This window comes from Cornus florida, unplaced genomic scaffold (genome assembly GCF_030987335.1).
Source record: "Cornus florida cultivar Cherokee Brave unplaced genomic scaffold, ASM3098733v1 CherokeeBrave_3.0.0_Hap2_Chr04, whole genome shotgun sequence".
In the NCBI taxonomy this organism is placed as follows: domain Eukaryota; kingdom Viridiplantae; phylum Streptophyta; class Magnoliopsida; order Cornales; family Cornaceae; genus Cornus; species Cornus florida.
The window spans coordinates 77,817,637-77,838,337 of NW_026775574.1; the positions used below are offsets into that span (position 1 = coordinate 77,817,637).

At 35.0% G+C, this 20,701-nt stretch overlaps 2 protein-coding genes across 7 annotated transcripts; one reads left to right on the plus strand and one right to left on the minus strand.

Moving 5' to 3' along the window:
• Positions 1–649: 649 nt before the first annotated feature.
• Positions 650–12,110, plus strand: LOC132303600 (protein AE7). Of its 5 annotated transcripts, none has more exons than XM_059800926.1 (6): positions 650–776; positions 3,446–3,643; positions 5,749–5,854; positions 5,948–6,047; positions 10,935–10,980; positions 11,707–12,110. In XM_059800926.1, exons 2-6 carry the CDS (start codon positions 3,520–3,522, stop codon positions 11,805–11,807), a joined length of 477 nt encoding a protein of 158 aa, XP_059656909.1. In that variant the 5' UTR covers positions 650–776; positions 3,446–3,519; the 3' UTR covers positions 11,808–12,110. The 5 variants fall into 5 exon arrangements, with proteins under 5 accessions (XP_059656909.1, XP_059656910.1, XP_059656913.1 ...); XM_059800927.1 differs by having other exon boundaries at positions 665–776; positions 3,468–3,643; XM_059800930.1 differs by having other exon boundaries at positions 665–776; positions 3,483–3,643.
• Positions 12,111–12,847: 737 nt separating this feature from the next.
• Positions 12,848–19,137, minus strand: LOC132303599 (vacuolar protein sorting-associated protein 25). 2 transcript variants are annotated; one of them, XM_059800925.1, is made up of 7 exons: positions 18,943–19,137; positions 18,326–18,428; positions 16,127–16,194; positions 14,667–14,720; positions 14,484–14,572; positions 14,325–14,400; positions 12,848–13,214 (listed from the first exon to the last, which is right to left on the minus strand). In XM_059800925.1, the coding sequence occupies exons 2-7, from the start codon at positions 18,382–18,384 to the stop codon at positions 13,093–13,095; spliced, it is 468 nt and encodes a 155-aa protein (XP_059656908.1). In that variant the 5' UTR covers positions 18,385–18,428; positions 18,943–19,137; the 3' UTR covers positions 12,848–13,092. The 2 variants fall into 2 exon arrangements, with proteins under 2 accessions (XP_059656908.1, XP_059656907.1); XM_059800924.1 differs by having other exon boundaries at positions 16,127–16,266; positions 18,943–19,134.
• Positions 19,138–20,701: the final 1,564 nt, after the last annotated feature.

The following is a 20,701-nucleotide window of genomic DNA, read 5'->3' on the forward strand; positions in this document are numbered from 1 at the left end:
TCACATCAACATACAACTCATTTAATAACTACCTTAATCTGTTTAAATTAAATGAATAATGTAACATATTTATTAACTAAATTAAATTCAAGAGTGAATGGGTGAGTTATCAAATTCAATAATAATAATAAGTTAAAAATTAAATTTAATAGTTACCAAATTCAATTTATGAGTGAATTGGTAAGTCCCATCATATTATGTCACCACAGCGTCATGTGATTGGACGCACTAATACACTATCCCTTTTACATAAATTAAATTCCATAATTATAGAATTCGCTCTCTAAATCACTACTCATAAAAAATAAAAATAAAAATTAATTTATAAAAATTATGATAATTAGGACAATACAATTATATATATATAAACCAAGTGACAGCTACAATATTAATATTAGATTTATATTAAAATAATAAAATTGTGTATAGAATTAGATTAAAACATATTATTAGTTAATCGGATTAAAAAGATTAATTAAATAAATTTAATCGAATTAAAGTGAGTGAGTCCTTAACCCGAAACACAACACAATTAATTGAATTGGGTTAACTAATTAAGCCCGTCAACGGTTCTGGTTTTTTAAAAAGGGCTGGAAAACCGGCGTGGACGGTTGGGGAGGTAAAAAAATATTTTCATAACTGATAGGGTTGGTCATTGATTATTACAACAAATTCGGGGTCTATTTTGATATATACACTTCTTTTCCCCTTCTCCTCTACCGCCATCAGCCCCTCGCACCAAATTGAATAGAGATTCTGTTTGCTTCAGCTTGGAGGTTAGTTCATAACTCTGAATTGTTTCTTCCTTTTTTCAACAAATTTAGGGTTTTGATGAATCTACGAACTTTTCATGGGAATTTTCTGAATAGCTCTGTTTGTTTGAATGGAATTTTTAGTTCCTAATTTTCTGGATATGAAGAAAGTCGTATTATATATATATATATATAGGCATATGTATGCGTTTTATGTTGTTTAATCGTAGTTAAATTCTTGTAATCTTGCACATATTAACTAGAGAAAAAAAAAAAACGCATATTGGTTGATTTTGTGGATGGGTTGCTCGTAGATATTGAAAATTGTTCAGTTAAGATTTTTTATAATTGTGGGTAATGTTGAATTAAGTTGTCGAATGGTGTGGAATAAAATCAGCTAATCTCCTTCCGTCATCATCTTCTTCTTCGTTTTTCTTTGCCTCAAATTTTGAATCCCATAGGGGATGTAAACAAATTAATTAATTAAGTTAGGGCAAGTCTAGGTCGGCTTGGGCCTCAAATTTTAGAGAAAATATCCCAAATTTAAGTTAGGGCAAGTTTTTCAGACGACACAATCTGCTTCGACACTCCGCCTCCGCTATCGCCTCAGGCTCAGGTGACACCGTGACAAGGTATGGTCATCCTCTCTCTCTTCTCTCTCCTTTTGCATCCATCGATCTTTTTTGTTTCCTCTCCCTAAGTCCACTCCAGTCTCACAACAGCAGCAACCATACCCCTTTTCCTCCTAATTTTTTACATTTTCACATTCAATCCTACAAAAATTAAGGATCCCTTCTAGTGGGTTGAGGACCTGAGGTAATAATTAACTTTTTCGATCTCTAAATTATGTAAAACACACAAAAACACACACAAAGCTCCAGTGAAAACTCCAGCCAGGAGATCATTCGACCAAACTGCTTGATTTTAGATTTTTTTTTATATTATATTTATTGTATGAACGGCAATGCTTAGTTATTATTGTTTCCGTTTGATTCTCCATCCGTTTTATGTTAATTGTGATCTTCTTTCACATGCTGGCAGAACATTTATTTTGATATAAAGTTGAATTTTGATTTTTGTGACCAAGTTGTGTTGAATATTTCCTTTTAATTTTTTGATGTAAACTGGATCGTGCTCTTTTTAAAGCACCAAGACCGGATTTTCTTTTGTGTGTTTTCAACATTAATATATTTTATGTTCTTATCATCTCTTATTAATGAAAATTCCGCATTCTTATAAATTTTTTGTGCCATAGATTTATTGTTATTAGTTACCTGTCTTATGCACACTACACAGACGCACAATTACTTATTGGTGGTGATAGATTTATGGTTATTAGTTAGTTGTCTTATGCAAACTGCACAAATGCACAATTATTTATTGGTGGTGATAAAAATTTATAGTTATTAGTTAGTTGTCTTATGCACACGCGCACAATTATTTGTTGGTGGTGATAAATTTATAGTTATTAGTTAGTTGTCTTATGCAGAATGCACAAGCGCACAATTATATTAGCTAAAGAATTTGAAAACATAATGTGAAAATTCCGCACTCTTATAATTTGTTTTGCGTGTGTGAAACTTAAGGGTCTCACATTTGAAAGTTTGTCTAGGGCTTCTCAAAATATTTGAAATCTCAGGGCCGGCCCTGGTATGCGTCTGTATGTTGTTTTATCATATTTAAATTCTTGCAATATTCTATAATAGATACTTATTAACTAGGTAAAAAGAAGAAGGCACATATTGGTTGATTTTGTGGATGGGTTGAAACTTTGCTTGAAAATTGTCCAGTTAAGATTTTTTATAATTGTGGGTAATGTTGAAGCAAGTTGTCGAATTGTGTAGAATAAAATCAGCTAATGTCCTTCCGTCATCATCTTCTTCGTTTTTCTTTTCTCTCCATTTTCCCCTTTCCTGTTAAGCCTTTTTGGGTTCCACCGAGGGTGAGCCTTGGTGCAACTGTAAGGTTGCTTCATTGTGATTTGGAAGTCGCGGGTTTGAAACAAGGAAATAGCCTCTCTGCAGGCGGGGTAAGGCTGCTTACATTTGAACCTCTCCAAACCCAGCAATAGCAGGAACCCGTTCACTGGGTTTGACTGGGTTTGCCCTTTTTGGGTTCCACCATCAGTTCCTACTTTCCCTCCCTCTCTCTCTCTCTATATATATATATATCTTTCTCCATGTGTTTCAAATATTTATTATTTGATGTTGTATCTGTTGGATTGTTCATGCTATGATCAGATCATTCAATTTGTGTATTTAGATGTGAGTCTCATCTGATTCATTTGATTTTTCTTGTCAAATGTTTTTTTTTTTTTTTTTTAAATTATGTAACTTTTAATCTTATTGGGGCAATGAAATTGGATTCAGGCTGCAAAACTGATAATTATTAGGATGAACTTGAAAAGAAACAAAAAATTCGTTATGAAAATTCATCAGTAAATTCCCTAGATTTGTGCTCACATTTGCATACTTGTTCCTCGAAGAACTTTCAGCATATGCAATCCCCAAATATCATGACTTCTTACAGATCCCATCTCCTGAAAGGACTTGTATTCTGAAAAGCTATGCCTACATGGCATTTTTTCTCGAAGTTAGTTTTTATTGTGTCATATATTTATAGTTTTGTATGTGAATACATAGCAATTTTGCTTCCTTTTTTATTTATTTATTATTTGTAAATATAAATTGCAGCTGTTAACCTTTGATGTAACAGTCCCTCAACGTGCAGCAGGCCGACTTGAAAATCTCAAATTTGGCCAGCGAAAATGGTTTCTGGGTTAATCAATGCCAATCCTATTGTATATGAGAAAAAGGAACGTCGTGCTCGTACCCCTCAAGGTGATGTGGAAGAGTATGCTGTCGAACCAATCGATAGTCTAGAAATTTTTGATATCCTTTCAGTCGCTTACTTTTGATGCTTATTATATGCATTAAATTTTCCCAGATCTATAGTTGATAGTTTTTTTTTTTGGTCATGTTTTATCGAGGACTAAAAGTTGGCATGTACAATGAAAAACTGGATTCATCCCAATTTATGGTTTAGGTGTTTGTCAAACAATTTGATCAATGGATTTAGAGTCCTCTTGAACTAAGTTTTGCATGTTGAACACATGCATTGTATATAGGACACACCAAAAGGGAGTACAAGCAAGAATAAGGAAGAGTGTTCCCACAAGGCTTTAAGAAATTTATGCACATGTCAAAATTTTAAGGAATTATTTGGAAAAGAAAAATATTTATTATATGTCTGCTTATAGTGCTTTTCAAGAAATTAGATGTTGCTTCCTTTAATATTAGTTTCGTATACTATCCATAAATGTAAATCCAAACAGACCTCTTTGGTGATTCCTCCATTTTTAAGCCTTGTCGTATTCTCTTTTCTCAACGTACTCTTTTCATTGTTAAATTAAGGGTTGAAATCACGTGCCATGATTGCCATCTCAACACACAACAACAACCAAATAGAAAGGCCTCCACCACTCCCACAAAACTCTTTTTCCAAAGACTAACAATGACCTAGAAAATTACAAGGAAACTGTTCATAAATGAAATTGTAAGAAAAAATATATGGGATAGGGAGCACGTGCTATGTGCATCCACCTCTAGTAAAATATGATGCAGATGTAGTGGCCATATTGTTCGCAAACAAACACATAGTTAATTGGTATTTGGTATAGTATTTTTGTTTTATCATAAGATACACAATTGAGTCTTTAAGTACACATCTACTACATAGGATATGAATTACAACTGCACACTTTTTCTGTTAGGAAATGGAAATCTTGAATGATGGGGAAAGAGGGAAGTGCAAAAGGAACATGAGAATTACTCTAGAAAAGAGGGAAGAAAGAGGGAAGTACAAAAGGAACATGAGAGTTGAAGAAGAAGAAGAAGTAAAAAATGTAGTACAAAATTCACTAGATAAAAGAAGTCACTGCCAACAACTAATAAAAAAATCACAAGAAAGTAAAATTCTGAAGCAGGCATATAAGGTTCAATGATATATATGGTCAACATGCTCTAATATGCTGGAAATATTTTGCATCCCTGGTTGCTGATCTTGGACCAAGAGATATCTTGACCTATATTGTGGCCCCATCAACTGGCTACAGTGTCTGCATTTAAATGACTTGCAGGCATTATGCATACCCTGATGCACATACCAAACTCCTGAGGGATGCATGTCAGCAACTTGAGGGTTATTCCAATTTTGCATAGGTAATATGTGAAAATATGCAATCTCTCTCTCTCTCAAACATCAAGTTTCTTTTATTTTACGGAGACATATAGACAGGTTTATGCTTGCTGTTCAATGAACTTGTGCTTCAATTTAAGTAAAGAAATAGTGTTAGATAGTCTACTCATAAATCATCTTGCCGAAGTCTTAGATTTGTAACTAATCAGGATTAGTTTATGAACCCTTATTTTTTAGTTGGTACTCACACACACATGCCTCCATGGAGGCTTGAACCCCTGACCTCCCTTTGGAAAGTAAGGGCCTGATACCACTAGGCCACTTGCCCGTTGGTGCTTATGAACCCTTATTATTAATTCAACTCTACCTTGGGTTGTATCTTTGTTAGATCGCGGGGCAATCATTGTTGAAGCATGTGTGTAACCATATTTTTTTCTTGGTGGGTAAGATATGCACACACCCAACCCAAACACATATCCACTACTGCCCTAATGGAAGTTGAAGCCTCAACCTTCTAGTGGGAGAAAGGGATGCCGCATGAGCTATAATTTTGGTGGTTACGCATGTGAACATATTACATCAAAGAAATATAACTTTTGGTCTAATGCCTACTATGAACTTTGTGGCATCAAATTATTATTTTCTCTCCCACCTTTTTTTTATTTTTTTTAATTTTGAATTTGTTCTTTGAAAATATACTTCTCATAATCATTAGACAGGTACTATAGAGTTTTAAAACAAATCATACTGTGCTATTCATTGTTGGGCAAACTCTATGTTTTTCTTAGCGTATTCTTAAATCATATTAGAGACATAAAAGATCCAGAGCATCCTTATTCCTTAGAAGAGCTGAAGGTGATAACAGAAGATGCAGTTGAGGTAGATGACAAAAGTAGCTGTGTAAGGTAAAAATGATTTCTTCTACCGTCTTTACATTTTTCATTTTGTATTGAGTTTCATTATCGGCCATTTAATGGAAAAATGGTTCTTGATTTCAGGGTTACATTTACTCCAACAGTTGAACATTGCAGTATGGCAACAGTGATTGGCCTTTGCTTGCGCGTGAAACTTTTGCGCAGTCTCCCTACCCGTTATAAGGTATGACCTCTACTACCTTGTCATTAGGTTGGTTGATGACATCATCTATATGGTATATCTATATTTAGACGAGCCTCCGTTTGTCAAACATTGGAAGTTCACACAATTATCAGTGTGATGCACTAATTCTAGCTCTTGATGTTCTGTTGTGCCTGCACAAGTGAAAATAAGGAGTTACTGAATTTATTAATACATGACAATCAAGGAATTTTATAAAACCTTCAATTCAGGATTTTAGGAAGTTCATAATTGAAAATTTTCTCCCGTAACTTGATTAGAGACCAAGTCCTTGCTCTCGAGCCCATGTAACTCGGGGTTTCATATTCCTTGATGCTGTTGAAATAGGTGATGGTTGCCCGCCACCCCAACACCCCCCCCCACCCGTTTCCCCTCTTCCCATTTTTCTTAAAGAGCACCATGCAAACTTCTTACTAGTTTCCTCCCTTCGAGGCTTTAGCTTAAATGGATATAGTATCAAAAGTTTTTCATGTCATATTTTATCACGTGCATACTTAGATGTGTGTTTATATTAAAAGAACGAAAGAAAGGCACAACAAATAATGCAGTCAGTAGAATAACATATTTGCCATCTATTATTAAGCGAAATCACCCCATAAACCAAATATATCATGTAGCCAAAGCCTCATCTTGGCTGGAAAAGAGTACTTGTGTAGGTTCTAAAGACCCAAAGTTGAAGCTTTGGTGTTCCAGTCCCAATTGGTGCTTGAACATATTTTGGGTATGATTTCCTTATCAGAAAACAGTTAAAACACTGGCCATGTCACTACACAAAGCTTCTCCGTATATGTGTTATAACTGCTCGGATACCTTTGTCCCAATGGATTTTAGTATTTATGTGGACTTTATTTTTTTTTGGGTTGTAACCAAACTCTGTATAATTGCCAAAATTTTGTTTCCTTTGCCATTTGAATTTCACTGATTTTTTATTTTTATTTTTTGTTATTATTCCACTGATTTCATAGCTGAGGTAACAGTATATTAGAACTACCAATTTTCCTTTTCCTCCCATAATTTGCCATTTCCTTTTTCAACTTAGAATTTTCAAATCAAACTTTACCTGAATATAATCAGTACATATCTGAATTTGAAGTTGATGTAGGACAAGTGTGAAGGAACAAAAAATAGTGTGAAGAAACAAGGTCATACAAGCTCAGCTACCAAAATAATGTAGGACAACACTGTAGAAACTCAAGGATAGTTTTTGCATACGAATAATTATTAGTGGTGATGGGCTATGGAAAGCTTATAGATTATCTCTTAAATATGTGGAAGAAGATTTTATGTTTTTGAATGAAAAAGTGGTTGGTTGAATTTGGTTTGATGCAGAGGCCCATAATCACCTCTAGTGGAAAGGTTGAGTCATATAGCTTATATTCTGACATTTACTTGGTAAATTGAAAATGATAGCTGAGATCCTTCATAGATTTGACCCATCAAAGCTCATTTTTTCTTACAATCCTAAGGGAGTGATTTCGTTAATTCAATGTGATCGAGATTTTATGTGGCATACTGGCATGTGTGATGTGTATCACCCTTCATAGATTTGACCCATCAAAGCTCATTTTTTCTTACAATCCTAAGGGAAGTGATTTCTGTGATGCAATGTGATTGAGATTTTATGTGGCATGTGTATCACCCCTTCTGTTGATGCTCACTCTGGCAGCTTTGCAGAAACTAAGACCATATACATTCTACTGTTCTAGAAAGATATGCTGTAGAAAATATATTGGCTGGAGTTAATTTTACAAATGGCACAGGAAGAATGTTCAAAACGTGTGTTTCTGGGCAATTTTTAGGAACAATAAGCAAATTAATTGTGCAAGAATTTAGTTCATGCATTATTTGGGTTCACATATACTTCTATGCGCAATAGTAACAAACTTAGGTGACACTGTGGAATATGGCCTCCTGTCATCTTTATGGTTTCAAAGCCAAATCCTTACCATTTCACGTCATATTGCAATCCCTTCACTATACATATAGCCCATACAATTTTCCTTTTTTTCCCCTTTTTTCTTTGGTATGCACAAACATCAAAGCGTAACAGCTTTTAATTTGTCTAAAACTCACTCGAAGTCTCCAACCCTCTAATTATGTCGTTTGACATCCCTTGTGACAAAAACCATGAAGCAACTGTGCCATTCACATGGATAATATATTGGTTTTTGACCATTCTAAATTAATATCCCCTATGTTTGGAGTTGGCTACTTGAACATTGGATGTTATTGGTGTATGTGTTCATTAATTTTTATTGAATAGACAGACCATCTTAATTGACTTTCGGCTGTATCGCAGCTCAGTGACGATGTTTTAATTAAAATGCATGCGTTTTTAGCCTTGCCACTCGTCCATAAACTTGCCTACTAAAATATATTTTTGTCCTACTTGCTGTCCATCCAAATGGTTAGATCTCTGCCTGGAGGATCTGTTTCAGGTTGTATGTGAATTTGCATTTTCATCCAAACTCAATTTCATCATATATGTTTTAGGTTGTGGGCTATGTTACATGGACTCGGGTTGGGTACATGTGTCGGGTACAAGTATGCATCCATGCGTCGGACATGTCAAATCGCTAAACAAAAGGACACACGGACACTGCTAAATATTTGTTTTATTTAATTAGTTTATTGTATTTTATTTTTTGGAGTAAAGTAATGTTTTTATCTAATATAGTGTTCAATCTAAGCTTTTAACTCATTTTAAAGTAATAATACAATATAATTAAATGATTCGATATGCTTTTTAAGTACATGTCCAACCGAGTGTCGGGCACATATCCCATACCCATGTCCGAGCAATATGTGTCCGACACGGGTACTTCACTACTTTTGAAGATAACATAGGTTGTGGGTGAAAGTTCAGGTTGTTGTCCATCATCAATTTTTTATTTTTTTATTTTTGTGATAAGTGAAGTATATTAGAAAAGCGCTTAAATGGGGAGCTCTCAAAGTGTCCACAAATTCAACTTTTTCCTTCATGAATTTACAATAATACCCTTGAACCCAAAAAAAAAAAAAAAAAAACATGGCAAAGACTCAAAATAGAATATTTAAGCGCCCAAATAGGAACTTCCTCCCCTTCTAAGGATCTCCTATATCTCTCCCTCCACAACCCCCACCATAAGCGAAGGGGTGTAGCTCTCCAAGCATCTAGGGACTGTCTACCCACTATACAACCTCTCCAAGCGTCAAGCATGCTCCTTGTGGAATCCAATAACACCCAATGAACATCGAAACATGGAGAATCATAGACCAAATGCCTCCAGCCATCAGGCAATGCAAGGGAAGATGGTCTACCGACTCCACTCTGCATCCAATTTTGAGTTTCCTTTTCCTTTCATGTTGACAAGGGGCAGTGGTATTCTTTCTATCTAAATAATGGGAAGAGGTTAGATATGTTGGAATGCTAAAGACTTGAACCAAGAATTTCTCAGCCTGGGATGAGGTATTTAATGGAGCAATTTGGTGTCTGAGAATCAGAGATGTTCTATACTGAACTGGAAGGTTTATTCTTTCATGTGGGGTCTTTTGTTGGCTTTATGATTTTCTTGCTGCAGTCAGGGGGTTAATAGGAGGTTGAGGCTTCAGAGTGTTTCCTTATTTTAATATCCAGGTCCTTTTCTGCTCTAGCTATTTTTCTTACATAGTGTTGGTCCTGCCTATGCAAACTGTTGCTCAGTGGACAGGAAATAGACCTACCCTTCAGATTATTTTCACACAGTGGCTGCTTGACTGGTTTTAGACACAGAATCTGTGTGCTGATCCTTATATCATTGCACCCCAAGAATGACCTCTTCCTTTTAACATCTAGCTATTGACATGCCAAAATCTTTTTCAACAAATCAATCTGGAGTGTGACTGATTTCGAATATTGCTTTTTTAATTGTCCTACTTCTTTGGCTAAAATTTAAGAGCAATAATTTGATTTCTAAAAAGTGAACCATGACCTAGAGGTGACGGTTAAGTTTTTGTTATTGCTTTAAATATTCTCTATTTATCATCGTACAGATTCAATACTGCCCGACTTATGTGCTGGTTATTGGTCAAAGGACTTGTTTTGTTGGCTGACTATGTTTGGAGGTAAGAAGATCAGTGCTTGCTGAGAATAGACCTAATGGGGTGATATACGGCTATACTCTAAGAGGAACATGTGCATATGAAATTCACAGAGAATAAAAAAAAGTGCATATGAATAGGCTTAACAGGCAACACTCGCAGTTTAAATAGTTATTGGAAAGCATAAACTTGGTTTTCCTGTTTTTGGTAGACTCTCATTGACAAAAATAGCAAATCAGATATTTCTAGTTAAGTTTGACAACTTAAGTGGGATATTTTAGGCTTCCTAGACAGTCAAAAGCCTCCTGCTAAGTTAAGCTATAAGTTAAGCTTTATGTTTGTTAAGTTATAAGTTCTTCACTATTGTGGTATTTCAAATCTACTGGTCCTACCAAGGATATGTTGATTCCCATAATGGAGTTGGACATTAACCTTTTGAGTGTAACTTTGTTAATGTAATTGGTAAAGTTAGGTCGGATACTTCTGTGTAAAATATTAGCTTCACCTCTGTAATGCGTCATTATCAATCAATCAGTGTTCTACATACTATGGACTGTATGCTGTTAATCAAGCCAACTATCTGGTGGTACCACAGTAAATAACGGCCACTATTTTTTTATGAATATCAAGTTACATTATCATGGTATTTTTATTTTTTGGTTGTAATATATTTTGATTGAAGTTTCCAAATATTATATAGCCTTGATACTAGTGCAGTGTTCACCTTTGCAGGTGCTAGTTTTAATCTGAGTTTTCTTTATTTTGGTTGTTTCTTATCCTCTCTAACAATCAACTCTTGTTGCTTTCTAGGTGGATATTAAGGTAGCACCTGGGACTCATGCAACTGAAGCAGCAGGTCGGTCTCCCTCTCTCTCTCTCTCTCTCCTTTGTACTTCTTTCTTGCCTTTAGTACTTAACACGTGGTTTCAGAAAAGACCCTCATCCTTGTGTATATGTGCATGTTGCAATTACTTATCAATGGCACGCATTACCATATAAATAGTAGTGTGTGGCAACTTGTCTGTTGGATGTTGCTTACCGCCAGATATATGGGTTCAAGACTCCTGGCAAGACAAATCTTCTTAAGCTTCTTGATAATCAGATAAATAAATTTAATTGGTATCAGCATTCATAGTGGATAATTTCATTTTGAACTATGGTAATGTACTTTATGCTCTATTTAGTAAGTAGAGCTACTCGCCCTGTTGATCAGTTTTACGAGTATAAAACAGTTCGGAAATTCATTTGGTTGAATCGTCATCATCATCATCCCTGCCTTTATTCCATATAGATGGGGTTGGCTGCATAAATACTATCTTTCCATTCTTTTCTATTGTACATTATGTCTTCTCATAGATATAACTTTTTTAGATCGATTCTAATTACTTCATCCCACGCAAGTTTTGGTCAGCCTCTTTGGTTGACAGTTTGCTAAAAATTGAGTAAACCAATTTTGGAGATAGGTTTTTCAAAGGAGTAACATGACCACTTGATGTCACAAGTTACCTCATAATTTTTTCAGTCGGTAAATCTCAACTTTTCATTTTAATTATTTTGCTGGTGGTTTTATTTTTGCTTGCAGTAAATAAACAGTTGAACGATAAAGAACGGGTAGCAGCAGCATTGGAAAATCCTAACCTCGTAAATATGGTTGATGAATGCTTAGCTCCATCATTTGCATGAATGAGAAGTATTCCTGAGCTCATGCCGTGGAAAAACCAACCTCTCAAGACTTTTGTAGTTGCACTTCTGTTCGGGTCACATATATACACACAGTTTAGTTTCACATGTCATTAGCTTTTTAAATTATTTTTATTTTTGTGAGAAACATTTTATATGTTTCCTCTTTTTGCTTGGGTCAATGTCGTTGGCTTTAGCTGCATGTTTATGATTTTTTGAAACTCAATGTTTGAATGGATAGAAGTATAATGCAGCTATACATAAATTTGTTTGTAATTCTTTTTAATAGATTGCTGTGGAATCTCACTTTGAACAGTCCAAAATTACCATGGAGGAGTGAAATACTGATTTTTTTTTTTTTGGGTGTGTGTTTGTTAATACAGTTTGACATTGCTTTTTTCAGCAACATTTTTGTATACATAAATTTCATATTATTTCAAATATACCCATCTTATTATCTTTATATTATATATATATTATTTTGTATACTCCTTTATGGTGGCTCTTGCCTAGGCTTGTCATCATTTGCATGTAGGAAGTTTTCGCAACTCAATATAAAAAACAGGATGGACTTATAAAATATATATATATATATATATATATAACAGGATGGCAAGACTCAGATTTATGGGTTGGTGCCATCTTTGAATAAATAGTAGTTTCCAAAGCATATCTAAAGATCACCAAGTGCCCCAGGGACATAAATTATATGATATCTTAACAGAGAAAACGTGTTGCTCAGAAAACATTTTACAAGAAAAATATTTTACCGATCTAAGTTTCCCTTCTTATCATATGATATCTATTACAACACATGAACTGCAGGAAGTTCTTCAATTGCTAATATCACCCCATTTTTGTAAGGATAAATGTAGTTATATAACCACCCAAACCATTCTATAAATTTTTAGACCCTTTCCCATTTTCTCTCCCCTGTAATTATAAAAAATAAAGATCTTTTATTTCAATATCAAAATGATCTTTAATTTCACACGCACACAAATTGGAAAAAAAAAAAAAAAACACTTTCAAACCATAGCAAGTCAACCAAACACATGCTGACTTGTTAGAGATTATATATATCAAGGTCAACCTTTCACTAATGAATCAAAATCACAATGATGAAAAAAATTTGATGGTATGAAACAATCTCATCTATCAAACAAAAGGTAAATCAATGTGTTGTATAATTCAATAAATTAGGTAGATTCATCAAGTTCCTGTGGTGAGGTCCGCGGCCTTGGATCACGGTACACGAACGAGAACCTATTTGAAGACTGTATAAATACTATAAAGAGAATTTCACGCCTTCATCGTCAGCTGAAGTTCCCTTGAAGATTGCAAGCTTCCCCTTGTGTTCTAGCAGTTTCAGAGCTCGCATTAGAACTGTCCGGTCCATCCCATGAAGCTCTGAAGTACATAACAGAGAGAGAGAGTGAGAGAGAGAGAGAGAGAGAGAGAGAGTGTCATATAAATGTATATACATAATCTGTGGTACAAGATTCTTACTAGGAATCAAGATTTTCAAATATCAGTAACTATATATATATATATTTAATACATGGATCCACAAAGATGACAGTAATACTAAAAAAAAGTAAAACAAAAACTGGAACCCAAAAACACCAAAACAAAATGGACCAAAAACTAAATCCTTTGTTAATGAATTGTGATAATGAGCACCAATTGGTGGAATCATCAACCCAGTACCACATTGCTTATATTATATCAGATATGTTACCCATGGAGATTATCAGATCATCATCATTATATATCATATATTCATAAGGAGACATGCTAGCTCTAAATTAGTTGTCTTTTTAAAACTAGTGCTGTGGAGCTAACATATTTTTTGGGGTAGGGTGAGTTACAGAGCTAACATATTGAAAAAGAATAAGCTTGATGCTCGACTCAAACAACCATCTGTTAATTTCCTTATTTACCACTATGGCCCACCATGTCAGATCTCTAAACCAGATTAAAATAGTAAAAAAGCACCAAATCTGGTCTTAAAAGCTTTTCAATATAGTAAAAAGTTTGGGTCTTTTATCCTCTTTGTTTTAGAAACGAAAAGAGATAAGGCATCATTTCAAAAGCAGAAATTTGTTCGAGATTGGAAGTCTGTTAAAAGCAATTTTTTTAATTCTCCAATATCTCGGAAAACAACTTATTTGTAACAAAAAATAAAAATGAGGGGGAAATGGACTGAAAATTCAGTTGGTTGCCTACTCAAACAAGCTTACTTTCAGTCTATTTAATGTCTACTCAAACTAGTTTCATAGAAAATACTTTCAAATTATCCCATAATATATATTACTCTTAAGGAAAGAATTTTTTATGAAGTTTGGATGAAACCCAAGATATTTATTTTATGACACCCTGTATAGATTGAACCCCAATCCCCTAAAATAAAAAAACTCTTTTGTATTATATATTACTCTAAAAACAACAAAACAACCATGGATTGCAGATTTTTTTTCCAGGACATACAATATTTTTTTTAATGCAGCTAACGTTTACCTGTTCCTCGGGATTCAGTCCCTGAACGTATTTCCTCAACTGTCATCACACTGTCCTCCAATCCATTTTCTTTTACCTAATCAAACATGTGAGAATAATCTTCAAAAAAACACTCGTGATAGAAGGGCAGAATCCTATCCAGATCATATTTTTACTCACAAAGCTTAAAATCAATTCAGCCCAATCTTGAATCCGATGCCAAAGGATAAGACATTTTCTATGACCTTTATCCATCCATTCTGCACGGCCTGTTAAATAAATATTGTTTCAAGAATCAAGCAACATATTCATTATGGCATGAACATGGTGAATTGAATGAATAAGAATGACATGAAAACAAACCATCTGAAACTAAGCCTGAGAGGAATGCCTCCCTAGCTTCGTGACTAAGAGACCCTGCACTATCACAAAACAAATGTAACTAAGCTGCATCAAGTCAAATGCACAAACAAACTACAGACAGGGTGAACTCAAAACAACTTGCTAATACAATGACTGGTACAAGTGCATTAGATAGTTTATTTTATGTTCATATGAAAAAGACACCAATTTGATTCTCGGATGACAAAAAAACATACATATACGTGTGAATTCTATAAATATGTATTCCAAACAACATTGTTCCAACAGCCAATGACAATTAGCTAGTTAAGAACGTCAAATCTGGTTGAGGAGGACCATGACTTCCTACAAGCATCAGCACTCTGAAATCCATTGATAAATAAAGAGCCTTTTTTTTCCGGAAGGTGAATAAATAAAGAGCATTTTGTCTTCCTATTTTTGTAGGACAAATCAAAGTTAACAAGAGAAAAAAAATCATAAATTAATTGAAGCAACTCAAGTCTACTAGTGATTCCAGTCAAATGGCCAAGCTATCGTGCCCTCCCTTTCGACTTTGTGTTTGAAACAGAAGGAGTCTTAGGTGAGAGGGTCACAGGTATTAAATTGATTAGAACCTTTTAAAAATTGACATGGGCGGCCACCTAACACCAAAATAAAGTGTGTTACGTCACCTAAAACCCTTTTGTACCAGAAATGTAAATTATTCTGTGCCCCTTTACATCCCATAGGAATTGCTTTATTCTACAACGAGAATTCACTATCTGATAAATTGAAGGTTACTACTACCCCCGTATATCAATGCCAAGCCAAAACTTCCTACATTCGAGGGAAGCATCGAGAATCAAGAAAATGCTGCTATGTTAGAAGAAGAAGTTGAGGATCGTTGAGACCTTCTACAGGTGCTGCTACCAATGCTGGGTATCCCTCGGTTACTTTGAGCAGGTGTGCGCTCATAGGACCTAACCAGATATAGAAAGTGTGCCATGTGTGGCTGGGTAGAATCACCAATGTTACACCAACCCATTGCCAAATCATAGGTCAAAATGTTGAGTCTTGATGATTCGGACATGGATCCTTCAATAATCATTGAAAGTGGGGTCAAGTTGTATATGTTCTCACTTAACTTGTCAAAAAAAAAAAAAAAAATTTGAATTATCAAGAGAGTACTAATTAGGATCCACGACCCAAGCAAAAAGGGGTCAAAAGCTCATCCAACAAGTCATCAGGCTGTAAGACACCAAATTCGGGCCAATACATCACAACAAAAACAATGCCCAAGAATTATATCACTTTTACTGCCTATATAACCAATATAAAGACCTTTTTAACATTCTGGATAAAACTTGAGCCTCTCAAATATATATCTAGATAAGTACCAGGTAAACATGATGTTCGGAGGGAAAAAGCATCCAACAAGAGATTTAATCAGATATCCACAGGAGAGAAGAAAGTTTGCTTACTTTCAATCACAGAATTTGTGAACAGAGGGAAGTCTTCTTCCAGTCCAATCATAAATATATTTTGGGTCCTACAATAATCAAGTATCAGCTCCTTCCAAAGTTGTACCTGTTTCTCTCGAGTGTCCCTCACTGGCTGCAAACTGGAGGGGGGAAAAAGAAATAAAGAAAGAAAACATGCATTTACCAATGAATCTCAAATTTCTAATCAGAAATAACAAAAGTTTTGAACTTGAAAATAAGGAAAATATGAATATAAATGTACTCATTTAGTCAATAATAATGGTAAAGATGCCAAGTGACAGCTCCAGGTGTAAAATATATTTATGGAAAATCCTAAACCCTCGACAACTGACTGCAAGAGTGGATGGGTATGGATATATGTTGAGAGTCATGATTCTAAATTCTTCACATTGTAAATCCAAGGATGCCAGATGTAACCTTTTAGAAAACATTACAAGGGAGAGAAGAGGATATGGCTACAATACGTATATTGCATATTCGTATGTCTCGTCTATGGATACACATACAAACAGAAGAGGGCTCTTATAAAGATAAACTCTGATTTGACCTCTAGAGCCAATAAAAATAAGGAACCTAGTCTTAGCCAATTAAATCATAAACCAATGTGGACGCTCCATGGATCTTTCGTCATGTGGATCTAATAGTCTACATATGTCAATGAACCAAGCTTTAACGAGAAGTTCAACATGATGAGAGCACTATCTGGTCCAGCGGAAGCTGTACAAAGTATACAAGTATGGACCAACAAGCTGAACAAAGAAAGGAATCAATTGCATAAAGAGCAACCTAGCTTGACCGTTGACCACGTATTTCGAAATTAAACATTTGGCTCATGAGTTTTTCACTCGTTAATTGGTGCAGCTTCTGTTGAAGTAACAATGACAATTTTATAAATCCACTCCGATCCCTGCCTTTCTGTTGGACCTTGCTTTAATTTTGTTGTCTCTTCTTTAAACTAATTTCCCATGAATAATGTGATTTTCCTAATTAACCAAGCTAATAAGACAATCCTGAACCAATCTCAAGTTCACATTTTTCACATAAGAGTTCAAATGAAAGCAGCTTCCTGAATGGTTTCATGTAAACAGCTACAACTCAACCAAATTGGATTTGTAGGGATTTGAAAATATATATATATATATATATATATAGCATTTTCAAATCCCATGAAAAAAAGAGGTTGTCGTTTCATCCTTTTGCGAGGACGATGTTATCTTTCTACAAGGGTGCTCCTGTTATCTTTGTTGAAGGGTTTTGTGTAAACAGCTACAACTTGAAACCAAATTGGATTTGGAGGGATTTGAAAAAAAATTTATAGCATTTTCAAATCCCATGAAAAAACGTCTGTTTCATCTGCCTTGGAAATTACTAAATCTATATAAGGGGAAAACTCACACCAACTCCACACCTCTTAAAATCTGCTTAGCTCCACTTGGTGTTTAATCACTGAGATGGGATTTAATTTTAAATTCTTTCATTTTCTTTTCCTTTTTCAGAACTCATTTCCAATAAGGCTTTGGTTCCAAGCACAATGCAAGTTTCCCACTCTAATATGCAGTAAGAGCCTAACATAAACAATCTTAGTCAAAATAAGGCTGAGCCATTCAAACACAAAATCCAACCACATTGCCATCATAGAAGGAAAAAATAAATGATAAAAATGAAAGAATTCACATATTTAATGGCATTAAATAACAGTACACTGTCCGTGTTGAAAAAATATAATACAAATGAATAAGCTAAATAAGAGGAAGTCGTATTTTTTATCACAAAGATAATGACATTTAAGAACCATGTTGCATAGACACTTCAAAGCAGGTGAAGCACCGCAGACACACGAGACTCAAACAAGGGTATGGGACATGTGTCCAACACTTTTGGTTGGACATGCAACTAAAAAGCAAATCCAATAATTCAATTTTATTATATTTTCACAAATAAAATAAAATGGTTACGTGAAACCATTACTTTCCTCTACAAAATAAAATAAAATAAAATATTAAATAGCATGCATATTTGACATGTCCCACACTTGAATACATATCTCACCCTGTACATAGGCACATGTACCCGAGTCCATGTAACATAGTTTGAACATAAAATTACAAAACCCAGTTAATCCCATATTCAGCAATAGAAATAATGATCAATTAAAGTTCAAAGGGAACAGGCAATTACGTGAAATATGGCGGATAATTGAAGAACTGGGGCAGTTTAAAATCACCCAATTTCTGCATCTTTTTAATGCTCTCTCCCGTATAAGCAATCTACAATCGCATCTCTGTTATTCAAAAAAAATATGGACATGGAACCAATCAAATAAAAATGTAAAAGCAATTACATTAAGAACACCTTAAAAAATTAAAATCACAATCTTGGAATCACATCCTATACCAGAAGTTCCTAATTTCTTTAAATCAGCTCCCATGCATAATTCATAGACTATGAACTCAAACCCCACTTAGTCCAAATCACAAGGCAAAACCGTAAATCTTAATCGGATCCCAATATTCACAGTGATCCAAGCTATTCAGTTTGAGTTTTGACAAACACCATCAAAAGGGAATAGTCATTGAAAATTAGCAAAAATTAATGTTTAAAACACTAATATTAGACTACTGCAACTAGAATAAAACCCGTATAACGCCATCGAAATTATGTAAAAATCAACTGAATAATCAATCTGTGAATCGATAAGAAGGAAATACTACAGAAATTGAACAATGGGATATTATCTATTTATGTTTAATACTACTAAATACTTTATATATAGAGAGAGAGAGAGAGAGTAATACCGGGGAAGAAGGGAGGAGGTGAGGTCGGGCTTTCTTGCTCGGGAGATGCAGAAGAGAGGAACTTTGACGAGTGAAGGGTTAGGATTCAGAGTGGTCGGCTGTTCGGTTGAAGTGGATGTTGTTACCGTTACGATGCGAGGCTTTGGATCTGACGGCTAATAGTTGACCATCGTGAAATGATAGAACGCAGAATTTGTGACATCTACATGAGCCTTAGCATTTGTAACAGACTGTGAAAGGAATGTTTTGTTTTGTTTTTGATGACCCATAACTCATGAGGCAGGGCCTGCGGACCACCCCAGGGTGCCAAACTGGGATATAGCCGTCCCCAGTAGTCCGCCTCACAACTACAGTATCAGGTAAACCGAAGAAATTGGAGGTTAAGAGGAGTTGAACACTGACCGATTAGGTGCCAGCCCCAAGTCCCTATCATCACTGCCAAGCCTCCGGGGGCCTGTGAAAGGAATGTTGGTAATAAAGCAACAAATAAACGATTCGAGTTTGAGTCTGTTTGACTCGGCTCACTCATTTGTGTTTTACTGTTCTTAACTCGAGTCTGTTCGACTTGAAAAGCTTATATTTATGAAGGCTAATCCTACGTTCACGAGCATGCACAAATCAAATCAAATATTGTTTCAAGATTTCGATTTTTTTTTTTTTTCCTCTTCAGGATTTCATTTATCCAGCTTAAAAATCAGATTCGAACTTGACTTATTTATTTAATAAACAAGTCTGAGTCCGAATCCGAATTGTAGCTTGAACAAGCCTGAATTGTTCATCAATACTCAATTTATTTGCAAGCGTTCTTTGATATGTTTTATACAACATTTTTTTTATACTTGAAGTATTTTTTATTTGTTTGCTAATAAATAATAATATTACTTAAAACACTTTTATTCATGTCTTAATACACATGTACATAATCCAAGTACTAATTAGTAGGGGTGTACACACCGATCTAAAATAGAACCGGAATGGTTATATACCGAACCGAACCAAACCGAACCGGCATTTCATGGAATCGTCGACTGTTTTGAGTCTTATTGACTGCTACAATAGAAACTTAAATTTTATCAGGAGCTTTGCAAAACTCCGGCCATCCCTCTTCCTTCCAAGGCCTGATATGAAAGGTTATTTCGGTACACACACACACACAAAATAAAAAAAAAAAACAAAAATAGAAGTTATAGAAATTAAGAATATATATATTTGTTTTGCTGAAATAACATTTAGATTACGGTGATTACCTCAAAATTATTTTTTAAAAAGATCATAAAAAATTTCACCAACTAGGATTTAGTTTGCAAAACAAGAATTACAGACCTTAATTAATTGATTTAGAAAAAATAAAAAATAAAACAAAACCCCATACATGCAAGGTAGCAGTTGGAGATAGAGAGAGAGAGAGAGACAGCGGCTGAAGCTTGCGAACCCGAACTGGAACAGCGGGTGAGGAGGCCCGATATGACATGGGCTAGGTGTGACTTGCAAACGCGGCATTGAGTCCGTACAGGTGGGTCAGGCCCATAAAAAGGCACTACCATATGGGCCGAACGCGCATAGGCCCATCAAAGAGGACCGGGACTCATGGAGGAACGGGCCTAGATCCAGCAGTCCATCAATATTTGTAAACCTCTATAAATAGGAGGAGTAAGGTAAAGAAAAGGGTATCTTTTTGGGGGTTGAGAGAAAGGAATACTAGAGAGAGAGTGAAGAAAGAATTTCTTGTATCTTCAATTGAGTTCCGGTGAAACATTGG

What these genes read in the sequence shown, in the direction of transcription:
- LOC132303600 (XM_059800926.1), top strand. Translation starts at nt 3,520, where the DNA reads ATGGTTTCTGGGTTAATCAATGCCAATCCTATTGTATATGAGAAAAAG. An exon ending in CGATAGTCTAGAAATTTTTG is followed by an intron (nt 3,644 to 5,748) that starts ATATCCTTTCAG and finishes GCGTATTCTTAA; the next exon opens with ATCATATTAGAGACATAAAA. An exon ending in GTCTCCCTACCCGTTATAAG is followed by an intron (nt 6,048 to 10,934) that starts GTATGACCTCTA and finishes GTTGCTTTCTAG; the next exon opens with GTGGATATTAAGGTAGCACC.
- LOC132303599 (XM_059800924.1), bottom strand. Translation starts at nt 18,384, where the DNA reads ATGCAGAAATTGGGTGATTTTAAACTGCCCCAGTTCTTCAATTATCCG. An exon ending in CACAAATTCTGTGATTGAAA is followed by an intron (nt 14,721 to 16,126) that starts GTAAGCAAACTT and finishes GTGATAGTGCAG; the next exon opens with GGTCTCTTAGTCACGAAGCT. An exon ending in CTCAGGCTTAGTTTCAGATG is followed by an intron (nt 14,573 to 14,666) that starts GTTTGTTTTCAT and finishes TTTATTTAACAG; the next exon opens with GCCGTGCAGAATGGATGGAT.